The 17,471-nt window shown below is 39.6% G+C and overlaps 1 protein-coding gene across 1 annotated transcript; it reads right to left on the bottom strand.

Moving 5' to 3' along the window:
• Window positions 1-1,641: 1,641 nt before the first annotated feature.
• On the bottom strand, window positions 1,642-13,749 carry LOC138047592 (carboxypeptidase D-like). The gene is made up of 6 exons (XM_068894508.1): window positions 10,971-13,749; window positions 9,578-10,047; window positions 7,219-7,322; window positions 5,429-6,432; window positions 3,276-3,736; window positions 1,642-2,622 (listed from the first exon to the last, which is right to left on the bottom strand). Exons 1-6 carry the CDS (start codon window positions 13,732-13,734, stop codon window positions 2,113-2,115), a joined length of 5,313 nt encoding a protein of 1,770 aa, XP_068750609.1. The 5' UTR covers window positions 13,735-13,749; the 3' UTR covers window positions 1,642-2,112.
• Window positions 13,750-17,471: the final 3,722 nt, after the last annotated feature.

Genomic DNA, 17,471 nt, shown 5'->3' with positions numbered 1-17,471 from the left:
ATTGGAACCCCCACGAAGTTCCGCACAAATATTTTCGCCCGCGATGATTGACGCGGTAACTTTACATCTGAAAGTATTTAATAGAGTGTGACAGATGATTTTTCTTTGAGAACGGCAAGCTTCAAAGGTAAGGGGAATTTTGTACGTTATTTCTAGATCTTGCTTCGTTCCTAAGTGTTCCACTGCGAACAGTTGCATAACGAATACGCCAATCGACCTGCGAACCAGTTTGTTTACCCGGTTTGTTTAGTCGTTCCAAAACATTTTCTGGATCGAACCAGTGTGTTCAATTGGCCTTTGTGAGTCAACACCCGCTATTAAATAGCATTGTTTGTTGATTCCAACACCATTCTTCCCCATATAGGAATAAAAAACGTGAAAAGAATATTAGAAAAAAGCCTTTAACAAGTTTCCCTGCTAGCAGACGTCTCTCACGGCTAGGCAAAAAGGGGAATTAACGAGCAAATACAAAAAGAAATCAAGTTACAAAAAAAGATTAATTAATGTCTCCGTCACTGGAATTTTGCGTTGGTCTCCCATACTAGTACCAACTCCACTCGAATGGGCTTAACTTTAATGGCCACTCCAAGACTCTCGTTCCCTGGATCTTTCATCTCCCCACGATTCCAAGGAGATGAAAGTACGTAATCGGTTATGTAAATGCCAACAAGATAAATCGTGAAGGAAAAAACAATGGAAGTGGTAATTAAAGTACGGTAATAAGAGCAACAAAAACGTCCAACTTGTCTCGCAACATTGCTGCGAAACTAGTCTAAAAAATGTTGCTCGTTTTACATCCCACGCACAACCTGTCTCGCAACAAAAACAAGTGTTGCAAGTTGCTGCAGGGTTTCACAAAGTAGAGGACCGTTGTACTTTCTGCAATACGATGCAGCAACATCGGTTGTGTGTGGCATGTAAAAGGCGCAACATCGCTTTTCGACTAGTTTCACAGCAATGCTGCGAGACAAGTTGGACGTTTTTGTTGCTCGTATTACCGTACCTTTAGCGCCGGAACGCTATTCAGCAGCGGCACTGTTTGGGGATTCCATCGCCCTTCCTCCCACTACAGGATTAAAAAACGTGGAAAGAAATTTACGAAAAAGCCTTAATCAGCCAGGCACAAAAGAGAAATCAAGTAAAAAAAGATATATTACTGCAATTCTCATTAAACCAAAGCAAGTGAATGAAGCGGCAAATCTCCAGTTAATATTCCAAAGAAATCTCACCTTTTTTTCACTTTTTATCCTGACCGTGATTCTTTGAAAAGGAAAATAAATTCTGATCGGGCTGATCAGCCTGTGCTCAGCCTGATTGTTTCCATTTGCAAATTTAGTAATATTCTAACAAATAGCTGCTATTTAAAATTACAGACTCATCTTTCTGGTAAACTCTCGCCATTTTCCCGAATTTTACCGGTGATTGCGATTGAGTTAAGAACACTGTCCATCCCACGGAAACGCCCTTATAGGCGTCTTCTTTGAGGTGAAGTCACGATTGCATTTTATCACTACCTCGCTGTCAAGTTTACTGTATTAACTAGAAATTAATTTTAAAATCTTGGTTCAAAGTAGTACCTGTTAATGTTGGGCGTGAAACAATAGGAAGTACGACACTATACAGCCAATGAAAAACATCGTGTATAATAATAAAAGGTACATTAATATTTATTCATTCAAGTGTCACATTTCTTCAATATTAAAAAACTTTGCCTGACAGGAAGATCGTATACTATCGCCACTGGAAGTCCATTCAATCCAAAGAATTCATCCTATTACATACAGTATACCATTTCTACTAGTGACTCCACAGCTCGGAAAAATTGATTCGGAAAACGCAAAAAAATAAGTTACCCTTACTCTAAATATTGTCCATCTCGGCGATACTCCAATTTATTCACGCTTTTCGAAACAAACCAAGATATATTATTTTATCTAAGTGGTTATAGTTACATTGCAAACGAGACCAAGGGATACGTCATCTTTACTCAATCTTTCCTAACTTTACTCGGTGTAAAATAGTGCGCGCGGGTGACCAAATTTAGGAAAATGAGAGCTCCTGTCCATTTGTACTGCTCAACAGTAATACTAATTCACAGAACACAAGTCATAGTTATCGTTTGACACACTCAAATATTCTGTCCTCTTCATCATCGTCTGTATCATCAGAATATTCAGTGCTAAGCAGCGCCTTTGAATTAAAGGAATTGAGGGACCGTTCGTGATCGTAGTCCATGACGTACCCATTGCGTCTGACGCTTAGCTGACGTCTGTAGCGCGCCAATCGCCACAATCCCGCCACAACAACGATCACTATTATTGCTACCATGACTACTATCCCTGCCATGACAGCCGCTGGCAGACCAAGTGCAATGCTTTGCTTTCTCAGTGTAAACTGAAGATGTGCAGCGGGCTCATTTGGATGCACTTGAACGTTCAATGTGACGTCTTTCCGCCCTAAGGCAGACGCCGTGACGTCATAGTTTCCAGGTGTTAAAAGGCGCCAAAAGTCACCGCTACTAGCGGTAGTGACATCATGATAACGATCCTTCACTGATATCACAGCGTTAGGTATAGGAGATCCTGATTCATCATGCACGAAGCCTTTAATCCCGCGGTGTACCTAGGGGAAAAAGATGATCATTCATTCTTGGGAAACTTTAACAACAATAACATTTATTTCCTTTGGGAAACGACTCGGGTATACTAGGAAAAAATCCAAGAGCTACTAAAAGGACTTGAAGCTATGACCTGCCAATCGATCTATCGATTAATCCATCAATCTCTATACCGCGATCAACATTTATCACCTCCTTTATTACAATTTTAATACCGCTGGCAAAAACCAACGGGAGAAACTTCATTTTCACCACAAGGAACGACTAAATTTGAGGACAAATGTATTTGAAACGAACTGAAGGTCTTTTTTCGATATAGCAGAAACCCATAAGAGTTGAAACGTGTAACGGCCCCTTGTGTGCTGGGAAACAAGCTTCTGAATATTTAATTTACTAAGTACCATATTTGGAACAACAAGAGCGAGGGGTTTCCAAATATGGTACTTAGCACTGAAACATTCAACCAATCAGTTCGCACTGAATATTCGGAAGCTGTGAACGCGCGTTACACATTTCAACCCTTATGGGTTTCTGGATATAGTTAAAGATTACACAGTTTTAAGGCACTTAGATATCACGAAAACCTTCATTTCCACCTCCTTTCCTTAGAAAAACTATATAAGTCACGTGGGCTTATATATAAGTTTTACCAGCTCACCTGGAACATGAAAAAGAAAAGCGGATTCTTATGCTCTTTCCACTGATGGTCCAAGTCTTGAGCAAAAGGGTATTTACAACATCCCATGTGTATAGCGATCTCAAAACAGTTGCTATTTTCATAAATATAGTCCTTCATTGAGCCGCTCTTGCTGTGCCAAGCTGCACCGTTTGTGATCCCGTTGGGGAATTCTTCTCGTACGGAAAGGCCTGGGCACAAAGGTTTCCCATAGTGCATTGATGGATGCGAGTTAGCGTAAGACGTTGCTAGGTAACGGAAGACATCGTCATCAGGTGTAGGGTTGGATACTGAATGGCCTTGAGGATTCGCATCATATGGGTAATGTGCGACCAGTGAGCCCCCATGGAGAGTAGCAGACAGAACAAATGGGTAATTTTTAATCCATTTCATTATAGCGTTTGTTTCGGCCTCAAAGGTCTTCCGTGTGGAGTCGTATAACCCTGTGAATACATAAATAAGTAGCAGTCATGACAAGGGGGAAGGCGTTGTAAGCAGGTTAGCCCTAAGCTCACACTGAATTAAGACAAAACAAGCCTATTGAAGTGAACATTAATTTTCTTTCCTGCACGTGACAGGTCAATGTTTTCAAAGCTATCTGTTTCACTCCCAACACTAAATTACGAATAATCATTTATTGTTGTAGGTCAAGTTTTGAGATCATGAGGTCGTGCTCATGCACCAGTGAACGCGAGTGTTGCGCCGCTATGTTAGATCGTGCTCACGCCTCAGTGCATGTGAATGTCCCATATGTTTGTCTGCACATGTATAATTAAAAAGTCAAACGTAGTGGATAAAAGGGGGAGCGGAGAAACCTTTTCTCTCTTCTTCCTAGCAGAGATTGAACCGAACAGACATGGGCCCGTTTCTCGAAAGTCCCGAAACTTTACGGGCCATTTTCGGGTGTCACTATTCCTTTTGTATCTCAAGAACGGAGAGAATTTAATTCGTCAAACCTCACAGTTATTTTTCTTTTTGTTACCTTGAAAACATGTTAAAAGATCGGGTTTCCAAAACAAGCGGTTGGCAATTTCACAGATGGCTTTTCGGGACTTTCGAGAAATGGGCCCCTGATCTGAATCGAATTGAAACTACAGAATAAAGGTATCTTTAAGCAAGAAATGACTTGATCGTAGTTAACGCCAGTTATGAACACTACTTTAGAAGTAAAGAAAGGAAGGACTGAAAAATTCACAGTAGTGCAGCAGCTCTCGTAACATGCTATTGTTTGGTATTGTGAGCAGCTTCCATTGTTTTTAAGTCTGAGGAATTGTTTCAATTGTTTGGACTTTTGTTTTTGGCTGGCTGGGGGTAGCGAGCCAATCACATCATACGTTACGAAAGCTGCTACGTCACCCAAAAGTCAGGCTCGAACGGGATTCGAACCCAGGACCTCTGCGATATCGGTGCACTGCTGATCTACCAATTGAGCTATCAAGTCAACTGGGAGAATATCATCCGATCGACGGGTTCAGTTACATACTCACAAAAAACGAACAGTTCCCAGTTCCAGACAGGGGCCCGTTTCTCGAAAGTCCCGAAACTTTACGGGCCATTTTCGGGTGTCACCATTCCCTTTGTATCTCAAGAACGGAGAGAATTTAATTAGTCAAACCTCAAAGTTATTTTTCTTTTTGTTCCCTTGAAAACAAGTTAAAAGACAGAAGCTCAATGACTGTAAAAGACTGTAGCTGAGAGCACTTCATCGGCATCGCAGAGGTCAACGGTTCGATTCCCGTTCAAGCCTGAATTTTTCAGGCTTTCCTTTCGTTTCTGCTAAAGTAGCACTGATAACTGCGATGATGTCAATAGGCCATTTCCGAGTTGCTGTTTGTCTCGGTTTCGAAGTGAGTCTTGGTGCTCAACTATTGAAATGGAAATGAGTTTGATTTGCATGAGAATAAGCAACTCATTTTTCCATTTGAATGGTTGAGCACGAGCACTCGCTTTGAAACTGAGGCATGCAGCAACTCGGAAATGGGCTATTTAACTTGTTTCATTCCCTCAGTTCAAATATATGTCTTTAATACATTGTTCCTTCAATTTAAATGTTGTGTTGGTGAACTATAGAGAAACTATAGATAAATTATTTTACATGACACATGCCTCCATAGACTACCCATTGTACAATGTACCTGGAAAATCGGAGTTCAAATCCATGCCTCTTGCATTATTTCTTCCCTTATCAGACATACAGTTGCCTTCTGTTGCTGCTTCAAATCCATCAGCATTAAGTGCAGGAAGAATATGAATACGGGTTGACTTCACAAGCCTTGTCACCAAGTCATCTTTACCATAACTTAAGCAAAGATGTTGAATCATGAGTAATAACATTTCCTTTCCCACTGCTTCATTCCCATATACTCCACCCACGTATCTAAATTCGGGTTCACCAGGTTCATGAATTCCTGGATTATCGGATATCTCCATAACCCATATGCTACGGTACTGCACAGTTTGTCCAATGCTGTATAGCCGAGTAATATTAGGACACCTTGAAGCAATATTTCTTAAAAAGCTTTCCATTGCTGCGTATTTATGATGAGAGAACTTTGGTTTTTCATGTAAATTAAACATAACATTCGCTTGTGAGCCATTATGGATTGTCACTTCTTTAGTGACACTTGAGTAGCCTGGAGCATGAGCTGTAATCTTGTATTTTCCTTTGGCCAAAAGCTGGTAGAAACTTGAGCTACCATGTTGCTCGAGTACAATGGCCGTGCCTTGGCTTTCAACAGTCACTGTAGAAGTGTTAATGGGTCTGTGATCCAGTGTGTGAATAACACCTTGAACAGCTTCATGAGATTTTGATAAGAATGCTAAGAGTGGTTCACGATTGGCCATCCAGATTCTCTGCAGTTCCTTAGCAGGAGGGTACTTACAGCAAGAAATAAAGAAAGAAAGTTGTGGTATATCTAGAGTGAAAAAGGCATAATCTTGCATTGTGTAATGAACTTCTTTCGATTGGGAACAACCAACAATTCCATCAGTGAACCTAGCAGCAGATTTGTTACAGTCTTGTCCAAGGTGCATTATCGGGTGCTTGCTGGAGTAAGTCAAAGCAAGCTCTTCAAATAAAGCTTTATTCAATGTCACTTGACCTTTTGCAGTTCCACTGTTGCAAACACTAGTGGGATACCTGTCAAACAAACCAATGGAAAAATGCATCATAACAGCTAGATTTGTTGGCTTTAATCTCTTTTCAATTCTGATCTTAAATGCTGTATTGGGGATGAAACAAAAACGTCTCATTTCTAACAATATATAATGGCTGGCAGTACAGAAAAAAACAAAATGAATCTTGGCTGTCTAGTCGGATCAAAGGAACAAGCACAATGCAAGTGATACCACCAATATTTAATCGAACCTACGCACTCATGTACATGTACCAGTAATTGGAAGCCATGTTTAGTTGCTCAAAGGCTGGATAAATAATTATTTATACAGTGGATAAGTCACTATTCAGAATATAACATATACTCCATATTAAATACTGACCAAGGTATCTATTCACGCCTTTACAGCTGTACTTCATTATGCTTGGAGCGTGCATACTCATACCAGTAGTTACCTGGGAGAATGCTGAAATCTTTGTACAGTGACTTATCCACCAGATCATGTTATCTGCCCTTTCCATAACTAGAGCCAGTTGTATTGATGTCATGTCATGATGTACATGTACAATATATAGAATAACAAATTTATTACTTTGGGCTTTCACACATTTTATATTTTCTGTAAACTAAAAAAAGTGTTCCATCGTCCATAGGTAAATCACTTTTAGAGATGACCAAGCTAAAATTGCCAAATAATAATGATGATCAACAGTAAAATTGAAATCTCTTCAATATTATGCCATTCATTTACCGGGCTCACCGAGCATGACCTGGGGAGCATGACCTGGTTGGAAAGATGAAAAGCTCACCTTGCCCCTATTTCTCCTCCACTGAAGTCAGCCAAAAGTGAAAAATTGTTAGTTTTCAACCAAGCTTTAACATGTTGCACCTCTTGGGGCTCGCCAGCAGCAGACTGAAGAAAAATTCAAAGGCAGAATGTCAAACATTTTCCATAACTTGACTTACATCTAACTGTTTGTTACAGAGAAAATTACTGCAGCTAACAGACAGTAAATTTGCGGTACATTTTGCTGATAGTGACATCCTTTATCATTGGTGACCATAGAAACAGTGTCATGAAGTCAGTGGAACTTACTTTAGTTTCCAGTGTTGAGGGAATAGGGAGTTTAAGAAACGACAGATACGGCTATGACAATGCCACAAAACAAGAACATCCTTGGGTAAAAGTGGAAAAAGAATCATGCTGCATACGCGGCACACATTTTATTGCTGTACTCTGCAGAACAACAATGTGAAATCACCAAATTTGAGGTTTTAACTACAATGTGAGCGTACAAATGCAAATCTTTCATTCCGTATTTTTATTCTCTAACCGCGTGTATAAATTCAATGTTAGGATAATTCGCACACATTGAACCAAGTGAACGAGATGAAATAACCGCAAAAGACTTACGATATTGCAAAGTTACATTTTGAAGTGATGTTTTCGTAGACATCGCCGTAGTAGATCTTAAAGTCTCTAATACAAGTATGTCAGTTTACTGCTATGTTTTATAGAACATTATACTGTATATTTAACCCTTTCATTGCTACATTGTGGAGTGAGTCATGGTGAGATGCCTGACCATACTGAACTCTTTAGTACCACTGATAAAAAAATCGCTCACTCTTTTTCTTCAGATTTTGAAAGTGTGTTTGATTAACACCAGATTGGCGAAATTTTGAGGGATTTGATTTTTACCCAAAGGCTGTTTACTTTGATTGTAAATAATTTTGGATTTGATGGTCCACCATAACTCACATTCAAAACTGACCGATTGAAACTCAGAGGGTTGGGTCCAGGGAAAAGTGACATCCTTCACTCACTAGCTTAAAATATCAGCGTGTAAAGGCAGCTTATTATATGCAAAACACGAGTTTAGGAGTCTAAAAGCCTTAAACTCCTGGACTGCATATTAATTCAGCCGCGTACACATGCATTGCATTCTTAAACTGAGGAGTCTTTGACGTTATTGTCTCCTCAATCCAGTTCTCTCAAGATTTTAAAGTTTAAGTAATGGCAGACCATTACATAGGAAAATTCCAGCAAAAACAAACAGGAGTCTTTTTTAAATCAAGGCTTAAAAAGTAGGTCACTTAGGGTTTAGTTATCATATTTCTGAAATACAAAAAAAAGAATAATTATTGACTTTTGGTCGTACTAGCACTTTAAAAGAGGGTAAAACGCAATATAAATTGAACCATTTTTAGACGTCTAAATTGTCTGCAGAAAGAGGCAAAACTTAAAATTTGTCCTGGTACTCAAGAAATGTCTGTAGAATAAGGACGAGGACACAGCCAATCATGACGTGTGAAAATGCTATGGCTTGAAGCACATGGCAAGCTTATTAAACATAAGTCATTATTGATTATGGTTGGCTTTATCATAGTTTTTCTAATCATTCTGAATTTGACTAATGATGATTTCATTACAGTTCTTCTAATACAGTGTAATTCTAGATTCGAACAAGGAGGTGTAAGTTACGTCACACAATGAAATTCTAAGCTCAGAATTCATGTGTCAGAATTGACATCTGCAAGAAAGTGAATAATGCAACTTAAAATTTGGCTAAATTCACAAAACGTTCACATACATGTATTATGTATCCTTCAGATTAGTCTAAAATCAATTATTGTATATGCACAAAAAAGCCAAAATTTAACTTAAATACATGTACATGTATGTCATGGAACCCATCCACAAATGGCTGTAGAATAATGCATCCTGCACTCACCTTTATCATCGAAAGCTTAGCGGGGTCGTGATGTCCTCGTTGTTTATTTCGGTATGTTGTTGAGCAGTTAAAAAGAAGATGAATGACACCACTCACTTTATCAGTGAAACCAAGCAGGGTCATAACATCCGCATTATTTACTTTTTAGTTAAATTGTTTATTTAGGTTGTTCATGGTGCAGTGCACTCTGGTAAGTGGTGAATTCAAGAATATGTTGAAGCTTAGCTTTTTATTAAATCCTGTCTTCAATCCACATTATATGTTGCTGTTAGTGAGCGTAACAAGTCACACTCGATGATAACCACCAATAAGGCCATACCCATGGCCAAGTATGACTTAAGTTAACAAGAGCTATTGCATAAAAAGTGACATGAGAAATACAACAGACAATTATATGCAAGGCAATTGGAGATGCTGGGCTTTCTAAACTTACCTCAGCATTGCTGGTTGGCATTGACCCCTTTTCTTTGTTGGACTGGTCGAAGTAAAAGCTTGTTGACAAGTCATCTCTTGGTAACAGATGCCCTTCACAGTCCCCTTTGGTTGCATTCTCATTTCCGTCGACATCAAGTGCTGGCACAATGTGAATAACTGTGGTTTGAAGAAGGCTTGTTATCCTTTCATCTCTCTGTTCATAAGCACCACACAAGAACTCTATCAACTTTAAAAGCAGCTCTTTGCCTGTTATGTCTGTACCCTGTAAGCTGCCAATAAGACCAACACGAGGTAACAGTGGATTCTCCTGAGAAGCCTCTGCTGTTATTACAAGAGAGTAAATTGTTTTTCCAAGGCGACTTGTTCCAATGGATTTCAGTTTGGTTATACTTGCATATTTACTGGCATGTTCTTGAAGAAAAGACTGCATCTGATGGTAATTATGGTAAGTAAACTGTGGCACATATTCTAAAAAAGAGTATCAAGACAAAAAGTAAAGTAACTATTAAGGACTCTAGTAATATTAAAGTATTCTGGACTTTCTGAAATAACCTTCAAAATAAGAAACCAGACTCATATTAGTTCAATCTGGCTGGTAGAAACACTCATGCAAAAGCAGCTCTCTATAAAGCTATAATTATGGTAAGCACATCCATTTAAATTCTAAGGATCTTTGTCAAGGAGACAGGGACAAGAAAATGAACAACACCAGAAGTATTTGTATTTGCATTAGTACTGATGATGTACTGACTGATTACTCAGCTTTTCTGCATATAAAACAAGTTTGCATAAAATCATGTGCTCCACATAACATTAAATTTGGCCATATCACATACATACATACATACATGAACCAGAGATTTCCAGGAACAAATTCAATGAGTGGTCAGAACATGTCTCGAGCCTGGGAACTCCAGATCTCAAGGCAAGCGTCCTAACCACTGGGCCGCACTGCCTCCGAGCAAACACCTTCAAAAAGTGTTGGATCTGACCTAAAAAAGTATAGAGCAATGTACTGTTTGCCCTCATCAGAGTAAAATGACGAGATGAATAATTAAAAGGGGCACAATAAAAGGCAAATAGGCCTTAGGGAGACGCTGGCTCTTTTAAAGCTCTTTTAATTATTCATCTCGCCATTTTACTCTGATGAAGGCGAACAGTACTTTGCTGAAAATTTAGATCTATACTTTCTTAGGTCAGATCCAACACTTGTTTTAAGGTTTTAATCAAACACTGACCGCCCAAACAGTATCTCTTGTTTTTCTTTATCTTTTCTTTTGCAATCTTCTTCCTATCCAAGTCATCAAAGTGAAGGGGACCATAAGATATGTCAAGTCATGGCTACTGGTCCTAAATCACAACATTGAAAATCACCATAGAGTCGTACTAACCTGATGTACTGACTGTTGAAAGTGAATACGTGGCCTCTGAGATTTTGCTCGATGGTGTTTCCTCAACTGGACTTTGTTCAAGAGAATTAATAGATGTTGGAGCAGGGGAAGTTTTCAGAGAGTAATCTGTTACATCTGGTTTCTCAACAGGAAACAGTTTTAGAGGAGTAGTGGGTGACTGTGTGGACATCTCAACAGTGGATGGGATTATCTGTCTTAACACAAAATCCAATGGTGTAGCGAGTCCAGAGGACACTACAACACTTTTAGTGCCAGAAATGTACCCTAAAGCATGAACACTAACAGAGTAGTTCCCAGGAACAACAAGTCTCCAATAATCACCATCACTAGCTGAATAAATGTCATGGTGGATGCCATATACAGAAATCGTTGCATGGCTTATCCCTTCTCCTGCCTCATTTCTGACAAATCCTTTGATACCAGTATGCACTTGAGACATAAATGTCAAAAGAGAAACTTTGTTGTTGTCCCAGTATGTCTGCAGTGTTGATTTGACTGGAAACTTTTTACAGCTCATTTCTATGGTGAGTTCAAAGCAGTTTGAATGGACATAATTATAATCCTGCATGCCACCTTTCACTATGTACCATTCTGCCCCATTAGTGATACCATCCCTAAAGTATTCGTCTGGATATTCAGGGCAAGGCCTACCTCCTGCCATTTTTGGATTTGCTTTTGAGTATGAGAGTGCTAACTGACGAAAGATAGCATCATCAGGACTACGGCTGTAGCCTCTTATACCTGTTAGTGTATCGTCAAAAGGATAGTTGGCAACAATGGATCCCCCATGAAGGTTAGCTGATAAAACAAATGGGATTGAATTGATCCATGTCATAACAGCAGCAGTTTCAGGCTCATGAATGGGGTTGAGGTTAGGAAAAAACTGATCTGGGAAATTCCGATTCAAGTCCACGTTTCTTGCATTTTCACGACCAGGACCAGAGGCTTGTCCTTCTGTGGCCATTTCATAACCATCAGGGTTCATTGACGGCAGAATATGAATGCGAGTGTAATCTATGAGTGCTGTTATTGCAGAAACTTTTTGATAGTTCTGGCAGAGAGACTGAATCAAAAGCAGAAGAGTCTCTCGCCCTACTACCTCATCACCATGCATGTTTCCTATATACTTAAACTCAGGCTCCCCTGGCTCATGAATTCCTGGGTTGTCAGTGATTTCTATGACCCAGAGTTCCCTGTTCTGAACAGACTTGCCTACAGAATACAGTCTGGTAATGTTTGGGTATAAATTTGTGATTGTCTGAAGAAAGGTTGTCATGTCATTGTAGTTATGATGTTGAAAGATTCTTGGCTTTTCCCATTGTGTGACAACGTTGTTGAACTCTTTAGCCATAGTAGGAATGCTTGAAATAGGAAATCTCCCACTTGGATCTAGTGCTTGTAGATTTGAGCTTAAGTCTCGCTTGCTTAAATGTATTGGCCTCCTGAGCCATGGAACATAACGAGCATTTAACCTCATCACATCATTGCCATTTTCACTGTCAACATTCTCCAGAACAAACTCTAACTCTGTAGCCTCATCAGAGGTGACACGGACATACCTAAGTGTTTTGCTTCTGTAACCTGATGCAATAGCAGTGACGGTATAGATTCCTGGTAGTAAAATTCTCCAAAAGTCACCATGTGATGCTGTTGTCACATTATGATCAATCCCGTGCACATGAATAACTGCATTTTGCAAACCAACTCCTCTATTATTCCTTACAAACCCTTTGATACCCCTATGCACCTCCTCCAAATAAGCCAAAAGGGCATTACGATTGTTTTCCCATTCAGGCAGCAAATAGCGGCGATGTGGGTACTTACAACAGGATAATTCAAGTGTGATTTCAAAGCAGTTACTTATAAGATAGTTAACATCTTGCATTCCCCCAACAACATCGTACCAGAAGGCACCATTGGTAATGCCGTTCACAAATCCCTGATTGCACTCTTGACTAGTGCTCATAGTTCTATGATTTTTGGCATATGTGGTGGCTAAGTGTCTGAACACTTTGTCATCTGGTGATGCACTGTATGAGCCGGTGAGCCAATGATCTTTATTGCTGTCAAAGGGATAACTGGCTACCAATGCCCCTCCATGTAAATTTGCTGATAACACAAACGGATTTTCAACAATCCATTTGATCATTGCTCTTGTTTCCGGTTGCGCTGAACTAAGTTTGTAACTATTCCATTTATTAAACTGATCAGGAAAATCACGATTAAGATCAACGCCGTTGCGATTATTACGTCCTTGTCCTCCTCTGCAATCTCCTTTTCTTGAGACATCAAATCCATCAGGATTCAAAGAGGGCATAATGTATATATCAGTAGTGTTAACTAGTTTGGTAATACGTTCGTCTTTACCGTAATTCTCCAATACGTAAGCGATAAAGTAGATTAACATCTGCCTTCCTATGACTTCATTGCCATGCATATTTGCAACATATTTAAACATTGGTTCTCCCGGTTCTCTCTCTCCTGGTTTATCAGTAATCCGCAGTGCCCATAATTCACGATTTCTCCCTGATCGTCCGATAGTGTGAAGTTCTGCAATATCGCTATGCTGATCTTTGAAAGAACGAAGCAAACATTCCAAATGGTCGTTATTTATGTAGCCACGGCGTAATAAGGCCCGGACTCGGATTTTTTGCTTCAAATTACAAGGCTTTTTCGGTTGTACTTGACCTATAATAGCAAGCACAGATGCAAGTACAATGAGGAGAAACTCTTTGGCCGCCATTTTCTCTGTCCATTGTTTGTGAACATGACACGTGACAAGGAGCAAAAATGTGTTACCTCCCCACCCGCCCACTTCAGAAAGGCTGTGCTGTTCCCAACGTAGGGGGTGCCTAATTATGACAAAATTTGAAATAAAATCGCATCAATCCAAAGCTGAATGGAAACAAGCCGATTCTGCAAATGGCCATCACGGAAAGAGGTATAACGCAGAGAGCCATAACGCAAATAGCCATAAAGCGAATAGGCATAGCGCAAAAAAGGCATGACGCAAAGATGCATAACACAAATAGCCATAGCGCAAAAAGGATAACGCAATGAAGCATAACGCAATGAGGCATAACTTAAACAGGAAGAAGTTCGATAGCGATTATATCCATGTCCTTTCCCTTGAACAATCGATTGACGTGCTTTTTAGGGCTGAAATTATTTACTGAGTACACAGCTAATCCCCATTCTTCAAAGGGCTTTTGCGTTATGCTTCAGCGTTATGGCTATTTTGCGTTATGCGTTTCTGCGTTATTCGTTTCTTCGTTATGACTTTTTGCGTTAAATTTCTTTACGTTATGTCTATTTACGTTTTGCCTCTTTGCGTTATGCCTTTTTCCGTGATGGCTATTTGTTAGGGTTTGCCATTCAGATCTGGATTGAGGTCTTTTTTAAACTGTTTTTCCCCAAAACAGTTTTAAAAAGGCGAGAAGAGGAGCTGGGAGAAGAGCTCGGGGTCGAGATTGTCCATGGCTGATTAACCAGGAGAAATGGTTGTGCGCATGCGGGATATGTTGGCCATACCGGGTTGTTAAGGTGTTTTTTTCATTCAACACCAACCGTTGTTCAAATACTCATCATGCATTTGTTTAGGAAGATCATTCGGCCCCGATGTACCTTTCTCATGTTGACAAAAGGCTACGGGTAGCTTACATTTTGTTTAAAGGAATTTTAGCTGATTGCCTTTAAAATTCACAGTATTTCTATGATTTTTTTATGTTACAATATCTTGGTCAATATCCAGTTCAATTCTATAGTCCGAAGTCCACATTCCGTGAGCCAACCATATGGTTAAGTGCGATAAGAGAATAGTTGTTCACATTTAACGTCGTTGACTCCATTCAAAACCAGTAAACAGTTGCTTTACAAGTTTCTACGATGGTATTCTGTTGTCTCACTCATCTGCTGGTGATTGCCCTGTTACCGTGGGAGCATCCTCAAGAGTTATTTAGGTTTCAAAGATGAGCTCAATGAGTTCAATGTCCTCAACATTACACAATCAAATTAATCCTAATAACTCCAAACGCTTATTATTAGAACATTTCCTGGGTTCATTTAACACTGACAGCAATGAAAACAGTACACAATTGGACAACACTTGACAGTAAACAATGCCAAGTGAAGCTATGATCTTCGCAGTTATGAGAGCAATTTTTGCAATTGCGTATAGAAGCCTGAAAAAATCAGGACTTCAACGGGGATTGAACCCGTGACCTCGCGATTCCGGTGCGACGCTCTAACCAACTGAGCTATGAAGCCACTGACGTTGGGAGCTGGTCATTTGTGGCTTCATAGCTCAGTTGGTTAGAGCGTCGCACCGGAATCGCGAGGTCACGGGTTCAATCCCCGTTGAAGTCCTGAATTTTTCAGGCTTCTATACGCAATTGCAAAAATTGCTCTCATAACTGCGAAGATCATAGCTTCACTTGATTTCCTACCCGCAGTTCATATATGATTCATTTCATATACCATTTCATCAGTAAACAATGCATGCACCAATTTTCTTAGTAACAAGTGACCTTAAAGAAAAATGAATGGTTTACTCAAGGTAAAGCCAGTCCGGGTTTTATTTTAACCGTCGCTGTTTGCTCTCATTTTGACCCATCTCTGAGTTCTGTTGTTAGACGGCATTGTTCAGTTTTACTTGCCTAATTTTTAGTTTTTGCTCTCATCGCACTGAGGTCTTTGTTCAGAGAGTTTTTGTTTTCAATCACGTTATGGTCCATGACAGCTGCCTCCGCATTTTGTTCAAAGGCATTTTAGCTGATTGCCTTTAAAATCCACAATATTTCTATGATTTTTTTATTTTACAATATCTTGGTCAATATCCCGTTCAATTTTATAGTCCGAAGTCCACATTCCGTGAGCCAACCATATGGTTAAGTGCGATAAGAGAATAGTTGTTCACATTTAACGTCGTTGACTCCATTCAAAACCAGTAAACAGTTGCTTTACAAGTTTCTACGATGGTATTCAAAAATATTTAATACTTTTTTTAAACAATATCGGGAGAATTATAAAGTTATATAATTAGCCCGTTAAGATATGTTAACGAGTCATACGATGACCGGATATTGCATTGCGCGCAATGAAAAAAGTAAAAACTCGTTTACGGTGACGTACACAATTCAAGTCTTTAAGTAATACATATTCCCCCGTTGCTCTGTCGCGTAGTCGTCCGTGGTTTAGTGGTCATCTTGATTGCCTTTGGGTTGAGATACCGAGTTCGAATCCCCCACTTGGGCTGCCATCTAGGAGAGAAAGAAATCTTACGCATGACATGATATGCCCGGGGGGGGACTCCCATATGGAACAGACGGAAATTTTAAATTTAACCCCTAAAGGAGACCATCTGGGCGTGGCTCAAGCTTTTTGTGACCCCTAAAGGAGACCAATCTGGGCGTGGCTTAAGCAAATTTTGACCTTGGCGGCTTAAAATATTGGCACTTTGCCCGGAACACCCTAAGTGAGACCAAAATCCAAAATTTACACCCCTAAGCGAGACGACGAGCATCCCCGTCTGTTTCTATTTCATATGGGAGTCCCCACCCCACCCCCCCCGGGATAATATGGTATCCTTTATTAAAATCCAAGACACAGTAGCCCCAACAACGCATGCGCAGCCACAGCCATCCCTCCCCCCCCCCAAAATAAATAAATAAATAAATAAATAAATAAAAGACAGTCTTAAGTCCAAGAACGGGAGTCGAATCCAAGAGATGGATTGATATACATGATAAAATCGAGCCCCTCCACTATAAAACATTGCGGTAAAATATTAAACATGGTTAAAAAACGATTAAAAAAGGTTTAAAATCCGACGTTTCGACTTCACTCAAGTCATTATCTAGAAATAAACGTAAAAATGAACTCAAATGTACGATAAAATTAAAGCATGAAGTTATGCTGTTTACCATAGAGACGCAATCAAGTAAAAAGCTTAGCTCGAATGAAGTCCTCTTGAGTATTGAGTGAGGATTTAAGTTCCTTGATGAAAAACATTTCATACAGAAGACAATCAAACTTAGGTTGGCATTTCTTAAGTATAGAGAAATGACTGCTTAAACGAGAGGTATCAATACCACCGTGGATATTAATAAGATGCTTGCCTATGACAGAATGCCTATGTTCCTGAATGCGTTGATGCAAGTGCCCTGTAGTAAAACTTACATAATCAGCATCACACTGATCACATTTAAAATGATACACAACGCATTGATTGTTAACTAAATCAGGCTTCTTCTCCTTTGGCCTAAGAATCTGTTGAAAAGGTTTACTGTGAAAGATAGGTTGAATGTCGATACCCATGTTAGAACTCAAGGATCTCAACTGCTCCTTACCATATTCGCCGAACTCTGGTTCTTAATTAAAGGGAAAAGAAAACCTAGCAACAGTTCCTTGAACTCCTTATGAATATTATCATCATTAGATTCCTTATAAATATTATCAAAAAAGCTAGAAAAACACAATTCA

Source organism: Montipora capricornis, chromosome 4, assembly GCF_036669925.1.
Source record: "Montipora capricornis isolate CH-2021 chromosome 4, ASM3666992v2, whole genome shotgun sequence".
In the NCBI taxonomy this organism is placed as follows: Eukaryota; Metazoa; Cnidaria; class Anthozoa; order Scleractinia; family Acroporidae; genus Montipora; species Montipora capricornis.
This window is presented reverse-complemented; position numbering and strand designations above follow the sequence as displayed.

Excerpts from the sequence above, each read along its gene's own strand:
- LOC138047592 (XM_068894508.1), bottom strand. The coding sequence starts at position 13,734 with ATGGCGGCCAAAGAGTTTCTCCTCATTGTACTTGCATCTGTGCTTGCT. Across the intron at positions 6,433-7,218 it reads GGAGGAGAAATAGGGGCAAG|GTATCCCACTAGTGTTTGCA; the intron begins GTGAGCTTTTCA and ends TTTGTTTGACAG. Across the intron at positions 3,737-5,428 it reads TTTGAACTCCGATTTTCCAG|GGTTATACGACTCCACACGG; the intron begins GTACATTGTACA and ends ATGTATTCACAG.